The sequence below is a fragment of the Morone saxatilis genome, unplaced genomic scaffold (assembly GCF_004916995.1).
Source record: "Morone saxatilis isolate NCDOM2014 unplaced genomic scaffold, NCSU_SB_2.0 Contig11, whole genome shotgun sequence".
Lineage (NCBI taxonomy): Eukaryota > Metazoa > Chordata > Actinopteri > Moronidae > Morone > Morone saxatilis.
Window position 1 is genome coordinate 23,719,611 of NW_023339663.1, and position 19,928 is coordinate 23,739,538.

Here is a 19,928-nt window from a genome sequence, read left to right on the forward strand (position 1 = left end):
TCCGTCGCCCTAGCAACCCGCGCAGCAACTGGCCAATGCCTGATGAGCAGCACAGGACCTGGTCCCACCCAGAGTACTACAGTGAGGGGTATGTATCTGTACATCGCCTACATCTCTGGTCAACTGCACAGAAAAACATTTAAAACCTTTAATTAGTCAAACTTTCATAACACGTCCCTCTTTTTAAAGGCAGACAGTTTTCTACCAGTCTCTTCATTTCTTAGATCTGGCGATGTAGCAGTGGGCAGTACAGTATGTCTGTGCCAGTCTTGCCTTTAAAAATCAAACCGATTTTCAAAATATGAAAAACAAGATGCACGTGTATAAAATCCCTGAGGCCGTGTTTCAGGATTTTGTTTTGGGCAGCAGCGTAGTGCTGAACTGTCGGAGGATTATTCAAAGCTCAGTCTCATTGTTGTGCACAACAGTGTTGAGCAATGTTTTCATTAAATTATTAATGTGGAAGCTATCATCGATATGTGAGACATTTATCACGTTAATCATGAGTGTTATCATTTTAATTCAGCGCACGAGTGTGAGACAACACCATCCTGCTTAGTGACTAATCTGAGAAAGAAGTCAGATGTAAACAAGCAGCCTTTATACTGCAGTGGCATCTCACTTGTAAAGCCCGTGCAATAATGTAGTTAATGAAAAGGAGTTCACTTTTTAACCACCTTTATACAGCCATGAAATAGGACCAAGAGATCGTCTAGAACTTGATATATGTAGATATATTTATAGAGAATCAACCGTTATATGTAAACAAAAAAGCTAAAAAAAAAACCAAATGTATCCCACTTTTAATAGATGGCTAGATGTCTTTTAGTTTTACAAATCAGTGAAACACAAAAGAGGAGAAGTCAATGTTTACAATTTCATACACAATTTCTTACATTTTGTGTCGTCAAGGTGTTCAGACATCATGAAATAAATCTGAACCTGTGATATCTCTTGAATACCACATTATTGAGAGTATAACGGGAACGGTACAAACACTTCGATCTTCCTGTTTGTGTCTTCAGGGAGGCCGTAAACAACAGCTGGTCAGCCAATCAGGGGGACTCGGCCAGCTCTAGCGATGAGACGTCTTCAGCCAATGGTGACAGCCTGTTCTCCATGTTTTCTGGGCCAGACCTGGTAGCTGCGGTTAAACAAAGAAGGTAAGTCCTAAACTCGCCTTGTCGGCTTTAAGAGTGAAACGCAACATTCAAACTGCACTGATAATATCATAAAATGTGATTCATTGGATGTTCCACACTCAAAAACAAAACTAAATAGTGATTTTTGTCTTTTTTTTGTGGTCACCCTTTTTACTACACACTTGTTGATGATTATTGCATAGAGGACGATGTGTAAGCGTGGCTGTGTGAGGAATACTCTTGCTGTACAGTATGTGAGTGCTAGTAAGGTTCAATGTAAATTTCTCTGTTTTCAGAAAACACAGTTGTGGTGAGCCGGAGGTGTGCACTCTGCCCTCACCACCACTCCATCACATCGGCGATGATAACCAGGTAAAGTGTTTCGAGTGCTGAGCGTGGAGCTTCTGTTTTTAAGTAGTGCTGACAATTTGGAAACTTCTTGTGCTAAAACTGTGTGAATATGCTTATTTTTAGGGATGCACAGAATAGATTCTTCTTCCTGGGCCGGTACAGATGTTTTAAAAATAACAATTTGACTGATAATCCATAGTGTTTGTTTGTTGTTATTTATTAACCCTTGATTTGCTAATAGGCCAGTGTCAGTTAACAAGGTGATTATCGGTATCACATGTATATATGTATTAATACGATAAATCTGTGCATCCCTGGTTTCTGTCAGTTCTGGAATTAGGAATTTTTATCCTAGTTTTAAGGGTTTGGTACGACCTTTGATTGGTTATTGACCTTTTCAACTTTGCTGATGTTCCACAGGACAGCAAAACTAAAACCTGGCCTCCCAAAGCGCCGTGGCAGCACTCCACCCACACACACACCAACACCATGCCCAATCCCAGCTCTTCCTTGTACCAGATGAACATCCCTCCTTCCTCCCAGTGGAGCGACTCCATGCAGATGTTGCAGTCTCCTGTGTGGTCCACTGCCAGCGACTGCTCCCCCTCCACCGGCATCTCCTCTGGTTTTCCCTTCACCCAGCAGCAACAGCAGCAGCAGCAGCAACACAAACCCATGACCAAGGGCTTTAAATCCTTTCCCCTCAAACACGAGCACAGGCCCTCCTACCTTCACCAGTACTGATTACAGTCTAATGTGGAACGAGTCCGCAGTGAAGTGCCACTGAGGGCCTGTTGCTCTGTTAGATGAGCCACTGTGTGGGCCGAGCTGCAGCCATTACAGTCCACACCCACTGAATTAGAAGATTTCAAAGCGTCAGAGGCAAAATTAAGTATACACACTGGCTCAACATTTTTGTATCTATATTTTTCCATGTCAAACATCCCCATTTGAAAAAAAAAAGAGACGTATTTTGAAGTTTTTTGAACTGCCATGTTTTAACTACGAAAGGCGCATGTGTCATGCTGACAGCAGTTAGTCTAGTGGTCGTTTCTCTGTCTGTTGAGCTGACGTCTCCTCAGACAAGAGCTGGAGACGTGCACGGCCGTCACCCACTTGCTTCTGCAGCTGAGCGTGTGTGTGTGTGTTGTGTTTGTGTGCGTGTGTGTATGTGTATGTAAAAGAGGGGATTACAAGGGGGCAAGGGCTTGAAATGCTCTCATTTTGCCCATAATAAATATACTGTGTCTACATAGCTGTAACTGCCAAATCTCACGCAAGATGACTCAGAATACAGCTACCATCTACTGTTTCATAGCTTGTAAAATACTGAAGTTGAAATATAAATATTTAGTTCTTTTTATTAAGAGGCTTTGAGCAGGCTCAGCATAAATATAGTAAGTCACTGCAGAGGTGTAATTTGAGAGAAATACACTACTTTTTCAACAACTGACCAGAGATAAGACATATAGCAGTAACAATGTGCCATGTTGGTATTGATAGCACTTGCAGAATATTATTTCCAACCAAAGCGTTGTTCAGAAGATGAATGGTGCTGATGAGATAAGAGGCGGTCTGAGATTATTGATAAACAGTGAAGTTATACACCCTATTGGACGAGAGCTTTAGGGAACATCTTCACACCCAGAAGCGCATTCATTTCCTCCTCTCTAATTGGCGGTTGTTGCTCCAGATTGACACTAACTCTCATAAACCTAACTTTTCTTTTGTTTAATAATACAATATTTTTCTTGTACAATTATTGACAGTATTAATCTTATTTTTGTATTTTCTTACATGTTATACCATTACTGTATGTTAGTATTCTTGTAGGCATATACATAAAACATTATTTTCCACCTCCCAATATGTGAAAAAGCACATTTTTTTCCTACAGAGTTGAACTACACCATCTATCTATAAAGGTTACCAAATATGCCATGCTAAACACTAAAACATTGTGTGATGAGGGTTTTTTCGAGCCCTTGTTTCTTCGGTTTCTATGGCAATGGGCTGCATTTAAAAGCCCAGAATGTTATCTTTTTGTGATGTTTGCGGATGCCAATGTTGCCTGTATTTATGAAATGACACCATGTTTTCAGAAAACTAACATACTTAACATGTTTACAGAGAATTGTTTGCTGTATATACATATAAATATATATCTTTTTATAGTTAATGTGCTTTGCACAATCAAGATATAGGGTTTGTTGCTTTTTGTCTGTGTTCTCTCCCTAACTGTTGCAGCCTTTTTTAAAGACATCATTACAGACCTTGGACTGTAACTGTTAGCTTCTCAGCTGTGTCAAATGGTTTACTAGTGGCTTCTACAAAAGAAAAAAAAAATAACAAAAACATGTTGCCCTGGTAGAAGATATGAAGGGGGACTGCTTGGCTTATGTTGCTTATTGTTCTCTTGAGCTGGCAACTGAATCTTTCCAAGTGTACCAGCAATGCAAAAAATGAATAAAAATGACTAGCAATTCAAAGTGCCATCTTTGTAGTTTTTCTGCTGTAATGTCGCTCACTTTCCTTCTAAAGACGTTCAGACTGACCTCAGCTCCTGCTACATTTAATCAGGTATCCTGTGCACTGATATGTCACTGAACTGAACCATTTCAAAAACTGACACCATGAACAACTCAAATCAAAAATATAACTTTTAATGAGTCGAACAAAATACTTTTTACACAATAAATATTCATTATACCTGAATTGACACATCAGTGATCCTGGAATGGACAACACTGCTGAAAACAGTGGTTATTATAAATATATTTTACAGTGAAACATTAATGTCCCTCAATGCCCATTCACAGTTGGTGTCGAGGCTGCGGTTTCATTGGCTGTAGCCTGCAAACAGAAACAATAATGGAGTATTAGGTATAAGCCACTAGTTCTTTATTACTGCAGCAGTTACTCATGCACTGTATGCTTTGTCTTTACAGTTGAAGAGGGGGGCATGTTGTCTGGGCTGGCATCAGCTATGGTTGCTAGATAGACGATGTTGCGGTGCAGGATCTGTTGGTATCTGTAGGAAAGACACACACACACATTATTGTACAATGTTGTATTATCCACATGCATTATACATTCTATTACACATGCAGTTGGCGGAACTAGCAGCAGATCTGTGAGGACTGTACTGACTTACTGTACACACTCCACTGCTCGTCCTTTCTGCATGTATTCAGAGATGCATCTAACCAACTGGTCGTTTTCATCCAGTAACTGCGGCAGAGCAAACACACACATGAAGCAACGACACGAACACACTGTAGATAATAAAAGGGCTTCCACTGATGAACGAATAATGTTGTCCAGCAAGCATAAAGTCACGCTGATTGTAAACAAAGTGAATTAATGGATGGTGAAGCTAACAGTTAGCGGCTAACTGCTAACGCCCCATGTTAATGTGCGGGAACATGAGCTAACTGCTAACAGCTGCTTCGTTAGGTTTCATTTACTGGAGTCTTACCCGCTGTATTGTTTCTTGGTTAATTTTCGCCTTCCCTCGTAGTTTCTTTGGCACAAAGACAATCGACATTGTTCTGTAGCCGCAGTTATTGAACCACTTACAGCTGCTTCTTCTTCGTGGTTGTACTGATGGTCGGAGGTGGGCGGGATCTTTGTTGTTGTACCGCCATCTGCTGGAGAGCCGTAGTCTAGCAACCCTGAACTAAAAGATGAATGTCTTACCTCTCTAATCATATTTCTATTGTAGATGGGGACTGTTATTTAAAGACAGATAGTATGAATGTCAACATGCTGAAAATGCTAATTCATTTCTTTTTCATAATATGGATTATTATCTTTACTCTGTTCATTGCCCCAGAGGATGAATCCTACACTCAACATGGTACAGTCTAGAAATAATAGGATAACCTTTTGCTTTTTTAACACTCCATGAACTGAACTTTTGTGCCACCCACAGGCCAAAATGCCCAAACTGACCCAGGACCAGGTGTGACCCCTCTCATACAGTAGGAGGAGGAGGAGTAGGAGGTTTTCGTATTTTATTGTAATGCAGTTGATGATAACTCTTCCAACCACACTTGTTTATTGTCTGGATACATATTACATTTAACTATGGCTCTGCTTCTTTCTGTATTATATTACTGTGTAGGGAACGGGAACAGTGCCACCCACCCAATTAAAAATAATCTTTCTGATTTAAATAATTAGATGCAGTGGTTGTTTCTTTTCACTCGCTTTGATTCTGTACATATTGGAAATACATGGTCCCAAACACGCTCGTCACCGTCATATTCTACTCTGAGAACGGCAACACAAAGTGCTTATGCAGTAAGTGGACCAGCAGGATGTTGTGTAGCCTTTAGTTGAATTTAAAGAATTTAAAGCAATGTCTTCTCGCCTGCCGAAGGACGCTGCATGTTCACCAAATTATTTCAATACGTTTAACACACAAAAAACAAGTGGATTATTTGAAGGGGAGACTCATATGCTCAAAAGCATTTCTGCAAAACTTTAAAGAACAACAACGGAGACGTGGATATTGTACAACTCTTTATTTTACTTAAAAACTCCATTTTGCTGATATTCTCAAGAAAACAATTCCTGGTTTACAATTCCAGTGACTGGAAGGAGTAACAAACATATGAAAACATGTCAGTTTGTAATAGTTCGGTAATATGTTTGGTCAAATTTTCCTTAAATTCAAATCTCGCTGGTTATTGCGAAAGCCCATATAAAGTGATGGTTCCTACGGCTATCATGCAGTGACCAGAAATCTGTGCAATATCCAGTTAAACAGCACATTTCCAAGCTGGCTGCTTTGTTCTGAACAACCACAGCTACTGAGAAGGATCTAGTTTCACCTTGTAGTGCTATCATTACTTCCGTCAAAACGTAACCTTTAAGTTAAAGGGAGAGCTGTAAAAAAATTCAACACTCTGAAGGCAAAAGTACTGTTAAGTCCCTAAAGTCCTAACAAATCAGAGTAAATAGAAGAAAAAAAATATCCCACCTCCCTCCAACACACTGGCACCACATCCAGTTCTTGTCCCTTTGTTCACAAGTCGGTAAAAAAAAAAAATTCACTCCAGAGAACAATCACATTGACAACAATGCAACAAGAGGAGCTGCGAACAAGCGAAACAGTGGGCTGATCGATCAGAAATTTAGCCATTTGTATTGAACGTACGTTTTGAGACATCATTCAATCCATATACATTTTCCTATTTTCAGTAAACAATCCTTACAACACTGCAAGTGCTTAGTTTTGCGGTGGAAACAGCTGACTGTAGAGAAAAACAACACGGATGACAACTTTAAGACAATTCAAAAGGTATGATAACAAAAAAAAGAACATGCTCTAACGAACGGCTCAGTATGTTTTTGGACAAAGAAAGGTAGATTGAACAGGCGCTAAAATGTGAAAACATACTTATGGGCTGTCAATTATTTTAGCTCAACCAAATGCTCACGTTCTTTTTTTGGCAAAATAGCAGAGCATTTTTAAATCCAAATCCAACTTGTTCGAAGTCATTCTGACTGCAGGTTTTGACTGAATCAACTCCAGGACTTCCTTTTCTAAGAGCTTCTAAAGGCATTGAGAGTAATGGATGTTCTTCTTTCACACACACACAAATCATGGGAATGCTCTTTGTTTAGTCAACTATATAAAACAGACCCGTCAAAAAAAATTATCTACAGTCAACAAATACTTCTAAAGCTAATGCTGTAAACACCACATATCAATCATATGACTGGTTCCTACTGATCGCCTGTGTTAGGCTTTCATTAACAGGCCAACAGAAGTTCACCTACAAACGGAAAGCAGAAGCAATTCATCTGATCTGGGAGGTCTGATGCATTTCTAAATACTGACTACACATTTCTTAAAAATCTAAACTAAAAGTCTGTCTGGAGAGCCACAATTTGCTGGGGGGCAGTAAGCCGAAGATGAGCAGGATATACATTCGTTTGTTACAATTCAGATTTTGTTTCTTTCCGCTGGCTTTGATGTCACTACTTTATTGAGAAATTTACGGATGTCCGGAAAAAAAAAACACAACAAAACTTCCTGCAAACTGGGTAAAATACTGAACACATGGCAACCAACCTAAGTAAGTTCGAGCAGAGGAAAATATGATGCAACAGGCAATGCAGTGAAATTTGGTGCCAACATACATCATATCAAAAACTGAAAGAAAATAAAAAATAAAGCTATCGATCACATGAACTGTGATCCACTCACAGTATCAGTGGGCTTTCTGAGTACAGCTTTCAATATCAAAGACAACTTCAGTAAGAAATGAACTTGATTGATGCAAAAATACAGAATTACTCCAAAGCAATGTATTTACACATGTTCTTATCAATCTGGTGACTGGGGCAAAAAACAAAAAGCCTGTTTCTCAAAGTGGAGAAAAGGGAGCTGCACTCTAACCCCCTGATGTAAAGCAGTCGACCCTGATGCTGGTGACTGAGAGGATGTCTTCATTCTTTCTGTCAAATGTTGAGACCAAAGAATTTCTTTTCATTTCATGATTAGGGGCTACAATTCTTTGTGGATCCATCGCTGCAGTACTATGCAGCCACCTTGTTGTCCTTCTGGAAAAAAAACATAAACAACAACATAAGTTTAGGACAGCAATCCATCTTTTTCTCCATATTACAAGAAAGAGCCTACTGCACTTACACTAATACTATACTTCAGAGCTCATAGAGCAGATGGATTTACCCTGTATTCAAAATCAGAGAAATCCCGGCCTCCTCTGCCACCTCTGAATCCGCCTCTGAATCCAGGTGGAGCACCGCGGGGTGGCCCAAAGGAGCCTCTGCTCAGGGGTCGCCCTCTGCCTCCACGGGGCCCCATGTAGCCTCGGCCACGGTAACCCCCTCTTCCTCGATTGTGCCTCAGAGGGATCCCGAATGTCTCAGAATTCATTCGTCTTTCTTCTGCCCAGGTCGACCTTCGCTCCCTGACACACACACACACACACAGAAACAGATCAGGATTAAAGGTTTAAAAAGCTTTTTAACACATCCTGTACAAATGTATTTAAGTATTTATGATATGTAGAAAATAACATTGCTTTGTCTCCCTCTCAGTCTTTATGTGTAGAACATTACAAGTCGCTAGTCTAGTTTCATAGTTAACAAAAATCCAGATCTGTTCAACCTTCCCCTCAGTGTCAGCGACATGTGGAGCCTTCATAGAATGTTAGAGGTACATTTAAAAACTATAAACCAAATAAATAAAACACAAAGTGTGTGTCTTTGTATGTGTCTGCTTATTCTTCATAACCTTCATCCTGAGTTTTGGTCCCATTCACCTGAGGTGCCTCTCTCAATATAGCAAGAAAATATGTGACTTACCTTGAAAATCCTCTTTCGCCCGATTTACTGAAAGAGATTAAAACAAGTCTTTCAGTGTATTAATAGAGCACAATTCATGTTTAAATCATTGCATTAGGGCTTATGTTCATTGTATAAAGTGATATAGTGAGGAGAGAATATTTCACATAATAAAAAACAGAGCCCCTTGATTTGTTTCAATAAAGCCTTTACGGAGGACCGTTCGTCATGTGGTAAAACACTGTTAGCCAATCACGTCCAGGTAGAACACCTAGTGGCACACAATGTGTCATATCTACTGTTTAACTTGCAACCGCTGAGACAGAAGAGCAAATTACTGAAGCCAGGATGACTTTTCAGAGTCAAGTGTGAACACCGCTTTAAATGTTAGCAGTTGCAACACAAAACAATGCATTTGTCTCCAGAGTCCTACAACCGAACAAGAGTTTAAACTGTGGACATATTGATGTACCTTAAGTCATCACAGGACAGGTTATCAAAGAAGGACTTGGTCTTGTCATAGTAACATGGGTTTATCACAGCCTCCTCCTCAGTGGCCCCCTCAGTGGCTGGATGTTCAGAGTCTGCAGCTTCTTCTCCATTCAGCGCCTTTTCAGTCTTGTCATCTGAGGTTATGTTGAAAGACATTTTGAAAAACATGAAACACCTTAAAGACCATGCAAACATTTTACTTCCACCTTACATTTGCTTCCGATTGCAAACCTGTTTTTTCACTGGTAAAATGGTGATAGGATAAACAGAATTCAAACAGTGTTGCTCTTTACAAATATCAATAATTGCCCTTGTCATACTGAGCTTCTCTGAAATTATGATTCACTCACACATTTTGGATGATACACACTATGTCAATGAGTGCATCTGCATATTACACCATAATGGAACTGATGAAAAATGTCCAGCACTGGTGAAAAATAAATGCAGTGCTTGTTTTCTATTTAGGACTCCACTGTGTTGAAGCTGTACCTTTCAGTTTGAGCTTGTTCTGGAGCTCTTTGTCAATCTCATCTTTGTGGAACTGGGCGTTGGCAGTCTCAAAGTCAAAATCTTCTTCGAACTTCATGGGGCCATCCCTACGCACGTTCACTTTGCCTCTGCTGCGGTTTCCTCTTCCACGGCCGCGGCGGTTGGACTGAGCAGCAGCTGAGAAACAACAGGGGAAAAGTCAAATCCTGCAATGTCCCAACAGGTGACTCTAGGCCCACTGTGCCGTCAATAATATTGGCACAATGTGGCATTAGCTTTGTACTAGAGCACCTTCTATTTAAAATGAAACTTTTTGTTAACATCCATCTCAAATTAACAGTGTAGGGACAGCAGCCCTTTCAACCCATCCTCCCCAATAAGTGCCAAAGTGATTGAACAAGTTAACATAAACTCAAAAACAATATTTTAAAATGTAATATTTGGTTGTGCAGTATGTGACTGGCTCCAGTATACAACCCATAGATATCAGAAGACACCCGGTGGCTTTCCTGTTGTGCACATTTACACCTCCAAACCCTTAAACGCTGATCGTCAGAAGGTTAACGTTACTGTTCCACTACATTCAATCTAATGTGTTGGAGCACACAAACAGAAAAGTGAAAAACGCATCACTGTCCACATATGTTTTGATTGCACTGCAGATACCTTAGGTGATGGAATTAAAATATGATACTAAAAAGATAGATTAGTCAACATCACTTTGAGGGAGATGTGAATATAAATTGTGTTTTTTTTTCTCACCCCAAACAAGACATTTGCCTTGTGAGCAATCAGACTGGGAAAAAAAAAACTAATAACTTAATAGTGTTTTATATAACAGTAAAACTGTAAGTCCATACAAGGTAATATTACTTCTACTGCTGACACAACTAACAAAAGCAAACATTTCAGTGGCTGTAATTAGGTGTGTTAATGGGTTTTACTAAGTGAAGGTGTAAAACTACCTACCAGCAGCTTGATGCTTGTTAGGATCCCGGTTTTCAACTGCACCGTGTTCGTTATCTGGCTGCGACACCTTCTGAACCTCAGGAACTGAACAGCAAAAGACAACATTTACCATCAGTTTAACTCAAAGTGGTACGGCTCTACCTCGGGACTAACTGCATGAGCATGCAACTTTCAGACTACTTTAGACACATTATAGATTCAGAAAACTTTTATCTTTTTGAAATGAACCATTACAAGCCCAGCAGGTATCCTTACCTTTTCTCTGCTCCAGGAGGTCTGGGGGCTTCTGGCTGCCAGTGGGTCTGGGAGCTGCCGCCCCCGTCTGACTCCTCTGTCCTACAGGTGCAGGTGGTGCTGGGGCAGCTGACGGTGGGCCCTGCACTGCCTGCTCCAGGGCAGGATTTTTTGTCAAAACGTCCAGCTGGGGACTAGTGCGCCCTGTAATAAACAGCAGAATGAGATTAAAAATTTTTTTTTTTTTTGAATGCCGAGCAGGAAGCGCAGTTTGTCTTTCAGCAGCTGACAGAGGCAATCAGAGTTTGATTATATATCAACATTACATATAACATGATGAGAATGTGGCAAAATACCTGGAAACAATATATATATTTATTCATTTAATAAGGCCAATGTCCGCTCATTGGATGTGGAAAGCAATGTAATAATTTGACGACGACAGAAATTCAGTCTATATATTTAGCAAGAAAATCCCTGACATATCGTTATAAACACCTCCTCCTTTGAGCACTTTAAAATGTCCAAGCTTCAGTTGAACAGTTTATTAAAAATGTGGTGTATGATTGTCTCCACAGATCCCAGTCCAGCACATAATGGGGTTCAGGTGTACAGCAGGAAATTTATGAGACGACATGCAGCTGTGCTCCGTTTGAATCAGCAAGAATCAGGTGAGGCTGATTACCTTGAGGAACAGATTCCCTGTTTACAGGGCTTGTTGGAAAATTATTCAATTGTTTGAGTGGTCATTAGAAAGGATTTAGGCAGATCACAGCAGTAAATATTAAAACCAATTCTGTATATTAATCTACTATACCAGTTTTACTTCAAATTCAAATGTACTTTGAATGCAGAGTTGGAGCCAGGAGATATAAGTGAAATTAATATTATAATAGATATTTGTGCCCATGTGACTCATACAGGCATCAGAATGCTATACGTCATGTTAAATACACAAATGTTCATTGTGATGAATTGCATCTTGATTCTTTTCCATCATGCATAGACAGTCAATATAAATATTATTTATTGTCTATATGTTTTAATTCATTCAATTTTTTAAACAAATTACATTATGTATAACGTAGGTTTTAATTGGTTTCTCACATTCCCGACAAGCACTGCTTTAATTTATTCAAGCACAAAAATCGCTTGTGCCTGCCTCGTCACTTGAAATGGTGAATCATCGAAGATAAAAATGTGTTGCATTTATTTTTGTCACACAAATAAATATCACTGTGTGGGAACAGGAACCATTGGACACTTACTCTGACAGAACAAATCCTTACCTCCTGCTCCAGCAGATCCAAACTGTTGAGCTGCATGGGCTGTAACACCAAACTGACTGTAAGGTGGGGCAGGGGCCCTGCTGCTGAATGGAGCATAGGGCCCAGCCGACTGGAATGATGGTGGTGCAGCAGCATTGGTGGTTCCAATTGATGACTAGAAAAACATTTGAAAAACCATGACAACACTGAGTGTCAAAAACAGCTCTTTCACACAAATTCACATGGAATGAACACATTTTTCACAAGATATGAATGTGCAGTTGCAGTTCTGAAACATTACTGACTGTCACACTTGCAAATGTTCATTAAAAAGCTAATGCACTCTAAAAAAAATTGAAATTCTATTAACAAAAGCTGCAAATATAAGACATTTAATTAAACCCATTTTCCCTGCTGTGACAAGTCAAAATGTGTGCCATGTAAGAGGTCTTTTAGAGCCGGGCGGGGGGTGATTGGATTGTGTTTCAATCTAGTAGTAGTTTTGACAAAAGTCTTCAATTGAGATATTGTGGTTTGGAGTTCTAGTGTCTAAATACACCAGAAGTAAAATGTCATGAAAATCTGTCAGTGAGCTGTATTTGGGAAAGGCCATGGCCTTTTCTCACAGCAGACATTGTGACTTACCGTAGGTAAAGCACACTAACGACATTAAATGATTGCTCTCTACAACTCAAGTGCCCCAATTAGCCATGACAGTGAACCTAAGGACATGACCTTAAAATGTGCTTAACAAAGCTTTGCTTGGACTTTTATTTAAAAAATAAATACTTAAAAACAGAATATATGACAAACTGTAATATTTTTTTATATATACACATACAAATCAACTTACCTGAACTATGGCAGGGTCCTGAGGCAGGCTGCTAGTGGCTTGGGGTGGCTCACAAACAGTTAGGTCTTTTATATCACTTCCTCTGAAGATGATATACTCAAACACTTCCTCCCGAGGTGGGATCGGCCTGTCAGTGGGCCGGTCCTCAGTTCCAAAAGAGCGAACTGTTGGAAAACAGGAACATTTACAACGACTTTAATCACACCATTAGTCTTTTTTATTGAGGCTGAACAGATTTGTGCTTCCATGTAAATGCTTGCACTGGGCAATATATCCACATTCAACACTTACTGTCTACCACAGCAGTGATACAGTGTACTTTTTAATACTATGAATAGTGATACACCTTTTAAAAAGTACTGCATTTCATCCAAATTAAAAACAAAAACATCTCAAGGAAATATTCAACAAAAGCACTGTAAATGAGCCAGAGTTAGGAGACCTGTGTGGTCAGATGTTAAAAAGACATCCAACAATACAACGTAACGTTAATAATAACCACGCCAAACTACCCTAAGAGTGACCTTTAAAGAATAAACTATAACCCGCAACTACCAAAAACTTTAGTAACACTTGATTGATATCAACAGTGGATTAACTTTATTTAAAACAGGGTAGCACTTGGCACTGAGCAGTGAAGGACACACATTTCACAGTGTAAACAAAGGACGCAGAGTGTTAACTACAGCGCCACTTGGCTACGAGTTGGCTACAAAGCTAACTCAGCTAACAAAGCTAACAGCGCTGACTGCTCATTTCAGTTCTCTATTCGCTGCACACTCGTCCAAGCCACGTTTACAGCCTTTTCTAAGTACTAAGGTTGCTTAACTCACCTTTAGCAAGAGCTACTGTCGAGTTTTCAGTGTCAATGGTGTACAGAATTCCTTCATAGCGAATCCCGGCCTTGGAGATTAGGCTAATTTTGCTGCCAATGTACGGCGTTCCTCCTCCGCTCATGTTTGTCTTCTGGTTTCAACAACAAACTTACTGCCACGGAATCTGCTCTCTGGGTCGAACGAGTGGGCCGATGTGTTTCTTTCAGAGCTGTAGTTGTAGTTGTAATGCTACATTACACGAAGTAGTAACTTACACCGTCACTCGCTGTCTCTGGACTGATTTCTACCACGACATGGCCGATTTCATTTTCCTTCGCCCGCCGCTAAGGATGCTGGGAGAAAGGCTGTGCCTATTCTTCTAAAGTCGCCTCCTCTTCCTCCTCTTCCTCCTCTTCCTCCCACTGCCACCCCCTTTTATTGCAGGTTAAAAAGGGGGATTTGGCGAAAATACCGTCAAATTGTGAAATGTCGAGATCGCACATGCAGTTTTGTTCGCTTTTACGAATAATTTTTGAAGGAAGACAAATTAAATCAGTGAATAATAGGATGTTTAACAGAGATTTGAGATTCAGCCACGTTATGTTATCGCGATATTACACAGGTTGGAGTCTCTCCACTGGAGAATACCTTTATATAGAGAGGAAACATAACGTTACATACTAATATAACGTAACGTTATGTTAGTATGTAACGTTACTATATATATATATATATATGTATATATATTATATATGTATATATATTATATAACGTTACCGCATCGTTTGTTCTTGAAACATAAAACGGTTGGGTGTTCCGCATTAAAAGTGTGCCGTACATAGTCGGACAGTAACTACACTGTACTTACACTATTTCTTTATTATAATTCGTTAAATTGAACTTATTAATAATCATGAAGAATAAAACTAGGACCCCCCCCCCTCCTGTAATGACGTCAGATTCATTCCCACAATGCCCAGTAACACGCAGGCGCACTGTAAAAACAATATAAGACAGCTATCTGTGATCAGAGATGGCGGGCGCCTCCGACCCCCTGGAAGATATGCTCTTTTCAGAGGTGGATGAAAAAGCTGTGATCGACATGGTGGGCTCATTGGAGTCACAGCTTGCTGGCCAAAGCAACCCAGCAGGGAAAACAGACGAAAACGGAGCCGCTAGCTCAGTGGCCCCCGCTAACCATCACTTAGGAAAAACGCTACCAGCTCCAGTGGGCACCACAACACTAGAACAACAACAACAAGGACGGCGTAATAAACCTGAGATGCGCCAGGAGATCAACTCTAAGGACGGTAGCCCGGACAAGACTGTCACCTCTCCCTCCCCGGGCTGTACTCCTGCTTTTGGCGAGCCCTCCACCACTTCGGCTGCCGGTGTGAACGCCACCAGCAGCGGTTCGCAATCACATGGAGCATCCATCACAACACTGACTGCATCTGGGGTGTCAACTTTGGCTTCTTCGCCAGCCAGCATCAGCATCAGCACCACATCCAGCCGGGGGTGTAAGGTTACCCCGGGATCAGGTGAGACGTCGGCGGAAACCAGCCCGCCGAGAAAACGCACAACCGCACCGCGGAGGAGCGCTTCGGCTCGGATAAAGAGTTTGAACGGCGCTGCTGTAACGACGAGGAGGAACAGCAACACAGCGGGGGCTGATAGCGTTAGCCCGGTGGATACCAGTGCAACTACACCTAACTCTACCCGACCGGTGACATCCTCCATCAACACTTCGACTTTCACCTTATCCAACGCTAACCTCCCGGTTGGTCAGTCGGCTATCGCGCTCGACCGGGGGACCCCTACCATCGCTTTGCACAGACTCCCGAGTCATATTGTCGCGAGCATAGCCCAGAACGGCAGCGGGACCAGTGTGTCGGCCTTGGTCCAGCAGGGCTCTCGTATGGGACCCATCACCTCTTCAGCCCCACAGGGGAACCACAGCAAAACGGTCACAGACACTGGAGCGTCCAAAACAGACGATTGTCAGTCCAAAATTGTAATGTCAAGCCAGTGTGGTAGTGTCAACTCTGTCATAAACACTGTTCCCCCTGCGCCTTCTGTTGTCACACCACCACCACCAACAACAACAACAGCAGCAGCAGCAGCAGCGGCTACAACAACCACAACAGTAACCCAGCCTTTGAGCTCTGCCACTGCTGCTGCTTGTGTTACAGGGGTGGCGACGAGTTCTGCGTGTGGAACTGCTCAGACTACATCAGTGACTACCACTCTTAGCATGGTCAGGCCCACGGTCCCCTCTCCAACACCTGCTGTGGCCACCTCCGCACAGTCTCAACCCCGTCCTGGACTTACAGCACCTCAAAGGATCGTAGCCCCCCAGCTGATTGTCAGACCACCTCAACAGCAGACGACCATTCAGCTGCCCCCTGGGTTTACCATCCCACCGGGTAAGGTTTGCAGGAGGGGGACGAGAGCGGCCAGAAGGTGCTGTTTACACCCTGGGTTACGATGACCTTACCTGTGGCCCGTGGGTTTGGTTGTCAGTAGGATACAGTGTTTGTTTGACCGCCTACAGTATGAGGATTGAGTGTGTGACATCCTGTTCTCCTACCATGTTTATCTGAATGTGTTGGGGAAGCTTTGCGAGTTATCCTGTGTACATATTGTATATTGTCTGTTCCTGTTCCTGAGGTACAATATCCCTCTTCGATACATGCTGTCATTCATAGCAGCTGCACTGTGACTTTAAGCATGGCTACCTGGGGAATCAAACACACTGCTGGGTGCCGTGCAAAGTATTAAATATACACCAAGCATCCTTAAGAGCACCATCACACAACAGTAATTAGTTAGTTCATTATTAGTTGTCAAAGTTTATATGAGTTTACCGTCAGGAGAAGACAGAACTCTTTCCAATGGAAATCATGTAGACTTGTGAGTACCAATATATTCACACACTATATACAGTGAACAAGATGCCACATCCATAAGCAGGCATTTGGGGAATGGCAGCTACTCTCATGTCTGTCCCCAAAGTTTCCAACATTTGTATTCTTCCTCATAGGATTATGTAATTCAACAGTACGGTAGAATTACTTGAATTATGTTTAAAATATGGTGGCCCTTTTTACACTTTTCAGTGTTGAATAATATTACTGCTGGCTGAAATAGGCAACTTAATGAATGCAGACCTGTTGCCCTCCACACAGAAGAATCGTAGAATTTGTATTTGTGTGGCTCTTCGGTTGCTGTAAAGTTGCTGATATACAGGGAAATGTTTTTTTTTTTGCAACTGAGATGGGCAAGCAGAGCACTGTCAGTGGATAGATTGTGTTTCAAAGTGTCTCAGAGGCCTTATGTAATCATCCAATTAACTCACATTGTAAACATTTATGGTTGCCCAAAGAAACTAGCAGACGTAAACTTGATTTCCCACTTTTTAAAAATCCGGGTGGTGTCTAGATCTTCTCTTGGATTGTTAATTTAGGGTAGTAGCATTTTAAGCAGTGTTGTCATGCAATGAAATAAACCATAATACATGATGGGTTGTCCTGATATATGGAAATAACAGAGGAGGGGGAGTCTGTTTTTTTTCCCCATATTAGGATGCCTCACATTTAGATCATGGCCACTTATAACAGAAGGTAACAATTATTTTGTGTGGAGCCAGTTTAACACATGGTTCGGTCTGTTTTAGTCATGGTGAGCTTCACTTAAAGCAAAGCACTGTTGCTATGGTTAACTGCAGATTAATATTCCTTATACACTGATACAGAACAGTGGTTAAACGTTTGACTAGGACAACTTGAGGTGAACTGTTATACGATTTTACCAGACACACAACCTAATTAATAGTTTCAGCTTGTTGCCATTTACTGTGGGAATCAATTGATCTCATTTGCCAACTTTTTCCATTCTTTTCTGTAGTCTTGAAGTTGTGTTGAAGTGGCTTTGCAGGTTAAACATTGCATTAACACTGGCTGCTTGTTCGGAGTATTTGTTTTTAATCACTATTTAACCTGCCTAAATTTTAGGATGCAAACCTCCCTTAGAATGATACCTGGTTATTTGAGCATGGGCCAGTAGTATTCCCAAACCTGTCATTAACATTCAAAATATATCTGCATTTGGCTCGTAGCTGCCTTAAAAACCCTTCAGTGATTATGATGTTGTCGTGTTTCCTCTAACGAATTCCCCTTGTGATTCTTCAGGGATGGTGTTGGTACGAACGGAGTTGGGCCAGCTAGTGATGGTTCCTCAGCAGGCTTTGGCTCAAGCTCAGGCTCAAGCTCAAGCTCAGGCCCAGAACAACATCTCTCCACGACCTGCCACCCCGACAACAGGAGCATCATTCAGAGTAACAACTCCACAGGTGAGCTACAGAGCCTACATGGTAGCTGCCACCTATACACCTTTATTAGTTTGACCACAGCACACAGTATTACTGCACCGTAATGTTTCCTCACAGCTAGACAAGTACAAGAAGAGGAGAGGTGAGACGGGTTAAATACACGGGAGATATCTGGCTGTGTACCATGGTATGCCTGGTTTTGGCATTTATCAGGGCACACAGCAAAATGGGTTTTATTTTTATTTTTGTTTCCAATCACAGAACAGATAATGGATCATCTGATTTGTACGTCACACACAATGGGCTTTATTCGTAAAACATTCCTATGCAGAGATTTAATTTTAAGGTGGTGATTTTCATTTGGGTAAGAACACATCAGTTTTCCTGTTTCCTGAATTAGATGCAGAGTTATCTTATTTATCTCCAACCCATTAAAAAAAAACAGACTAGTAGAATTGACAGTAATGACATTCTCCAGTTTGTGCTTTGTCCCTATATGGAGTCAAATACATTTTCATTTATAATCTATTTAGGCAGCACAGTTGCTAGCACTATCTCGTAATGATATGGTCTTTGGTCTGTTCTGTGTTTGTATGTGTTTGAATGCCCCATATTTGAGTGGATTTGCTCCCACACCAAAAGACTGAGTGTTAGATATCAGAAATATATCCCTTAAAAAGCGGGTCGCCCTATAGCTATCCTAGTAGAGTTCTTGCTGCAGCAGCCATGGGTTCGAATCCGACCTGCATTGTCATTCCTCTTTCTTATATATATATATATGTGTATTAACATACATACTGGTTGCTGAGTGCTGTGCTATTACTGCCCTCAGCTCCTAAATAGTCAGAATGGATCAATTGTGAAAAAGGTAATTTAATTTCTGTATGTATTAATAACATGTATTGTACAGCCCCACTGGTAATTGGCATGTCTAAAGGGTCAAAATGCAAATTTGCACTTTGGTTTTGGCTGAAAATGTGTAAATCTGTAACCTGCAGAGATCTGTAAATGTGCCAAATGTCACCATTATTAGCTATTAGAAACAGTCAAGAGTTTATGTTGGGTCCAGACACATAAATCTCCATCTGATTTAGCTGCAGGGATCAGTCATTGTCATTTCGGATCAGGGGTTTTCAGTGGACGTAGATCTGTGTATCATCGGCATAGCAGTTAAAAGTGACTTGAAGCTAAATAATCATTATATTGTCTTGTCCTATGTATTGAAAACGACGTGTCCCCAAATTTGGAGACAAATTCCACTAAGGATTGGTATCAGGGCAGATCCGAGCATATTAGGAAGGATGGGCATTTATCGTCGTTATACAGATACGTTCTTTGCTGTATTTTGTCCTCCTCAGCTTGCTAGTGTTGAGGCAGTGCTCCCCTTTACGGCAGCCAGCTGGTCGCTACCCTCTTGGAGTAAAAATGAATGTGTGAATGTGAAAAATTATACTCCGTATTAAAGGACCAGTGTGTAGGATTCAATGGCACTAACGGTGAAGTTGCAGATTGCTACCATTTGAATACAGCTCAGCCTTCCAAGTGTGAAGGAGAAATACGTTGGCTGCAAAACTTGCAAAAAACGGCCAGTGTGGTTTGTTCATTCTGGGCTACTGTCGAAACATGGCCGTTCAACATGGCGAACTCCATAGAAGAGGA

The 19,928-nt window shown here is 41.1% G+C and overlaps 4 protein-coding genes across 11 annotated transcripts in view; 2 read left to right on the forward strand and 2 right to left on the reverse strand.

Annotated features, from left to right (window-relative positions):
- Nucleotides 1-3,982, forward strand: part of LOC118343370 (granule associated Rac and RHOG effector protein 1-like) — a 31,979-nt gene extending 27,997 nt beyond the window's left edge. For all 6 annotated transcript variants that reach the window (XM_035682157.1, XM_035682162.1, XM_035682161.1 and 3 more), the window contains 4 exons: nt 1-88; nt 1,026-1,163; nt 1,439-1,514; nt 1,914-3,982. In XM_035682157.1, coding sequence (XP_035538050.1) covers nt 1-88; nt 1,026-1,163; nt 1,439-1,514; nt 1,914-2,237 — 626 coding nt within the window. In that variant the 3' untranslated portion in view covers nt 2,238-3,982. The remainder of the gene's footprint in view (nt 89-1,025; nt 1,164-1,438; nt 1,515-1,913) is intronic.
- Nucleotides 3,983-4,135: 153 nt separating this feature from the next.
- On the reverse strand, nt 4,136-5,110 carry ss18l2 (ss18, like 2). Its single transcript, XM_035652147.1, has 4 exons — nt 4,972-5,110; nt 4,648-4,724; nt 4,440-4,524; nt 4,136-4,346 (listed from the first exon to the last, which is right to left on the reverse strand). The coding sequence occupies exons 1-4, from the start codon at nt 5,038-5,040 to the stop codon at nt 4,296-4,298; spliced, it is 282 nt and encodes a 93-aa protein (XP_035508040.1). The 5' UTR covers nt 5,041-5,110; the 3' UTR covers nt 4,136-4,295.
- An 897-nt stretch (nt 5,111-6,007) lies between these two features.
- lsm14ab (LSM14A mRNA processing body assembly factor b) lies at nt 6,008-14,305 on the reverse strand. Of its 2 annotated transcripts, none has more exons than XM_035682438.1 (10): nt 13,958-14,305; nt 13,125-13,288; nt 12,293-12,446; nt 11,025-11,207; nt 10,770-10,853; nt 9,801-9,977; nt 9,289-9,442; nt 8,838-8,864; nt 8,158-8,440; nt 6,008-8,069 (listed from the first exon to the last, which is right to left on the reverse strand). In XM_035682438.1, exons 1-9 carry the CDS (start codon nt 14,079-14,081, stop codon nt 8,179-8,181), a joined length of 1,329 nt encoding a protein of 442 aa, XP_035538331.1. In that variant the 5' UTR covers nt 14,082-14,305; the 3' UTR covers nt 6,008-8,069; nt 8,158-8,178. The 2 variants fall into 2 exon arrangements, with proteins under 2 accessions (XP_035538331.1, XP_035538330.1); XM_035682437.1 differs by having other exon boundaries at nt 8,200-8,440; nt 13,958-14,304.
- A 654-nt stretch (nt 14,306-14,959) lies between these two features.
- LOC118321071 (transcription initiation factor TFIID subunit 4) overlaps nt 14,960-19,928 on the forward strand; it is an 80,223-nt gene continuing 75,254 nt past the window's right edge. For both annotated transcript variants that reach the window (XM_035652258.1, XM_035652259.1), the window contains exons 1-2: nt 14,960-16,365; nt 18,130-18,290. In XM_035652258.1, the coding sequence (XP_035508151.1) occupies nt 14,973-16,365; nt 18,130-18,290 (1,554 nt within the window). In that variant the 5' untranslated portion in view covers nt 14,960-14,972. The remainder of the gene's footprint in view (nt 16,366-18,129; nt 18,291-19,928) is intronic.

Coding starts and splice junctions, on each gene's coding strand:
- ss18l2 (XM_035652147.1), bottom strand. CDS start 5,040: ATGTCGATTGTCTTTGTGCCAAAGAAACTACGAGGGAAGGCGAAAATT. Junction 4,725..4,971: donor ACCAAGAAACAATACAGCGG/GTAAGACTCCAG, acceptor GCTCTGCCGCAG/TTACTGGATGAAAACGACCA. Junction 4,347..4,439: donor ACATGCCCCCCTCTTCAACT/GTAAAGACAAAG, acceptor TTCTGTTTGCAG/GCTACAGCCAATGAAACCGC.
- lsm14ab (XM_035682437.1), bottom strand. CDS start 14,081: ATGAGCGGAGGAGGAACGCCGTACATTGGCAGCAAAATTAGCCTAATC. Junction 11,208..12,292: donor TGGATCTGCTGGAGCAGGAG/GTAAGGATTTGT, acceptor TGTTTATTACAG/GGCGCACTAGTCCCCAGCTG. Junction 8,865..9,288: donor CTGTCCTGTGATGACTTAAG/GTACATCAATAT, acceptor AATCTCTTTCAG/TAAATCGGGCGAAAGAGGAT.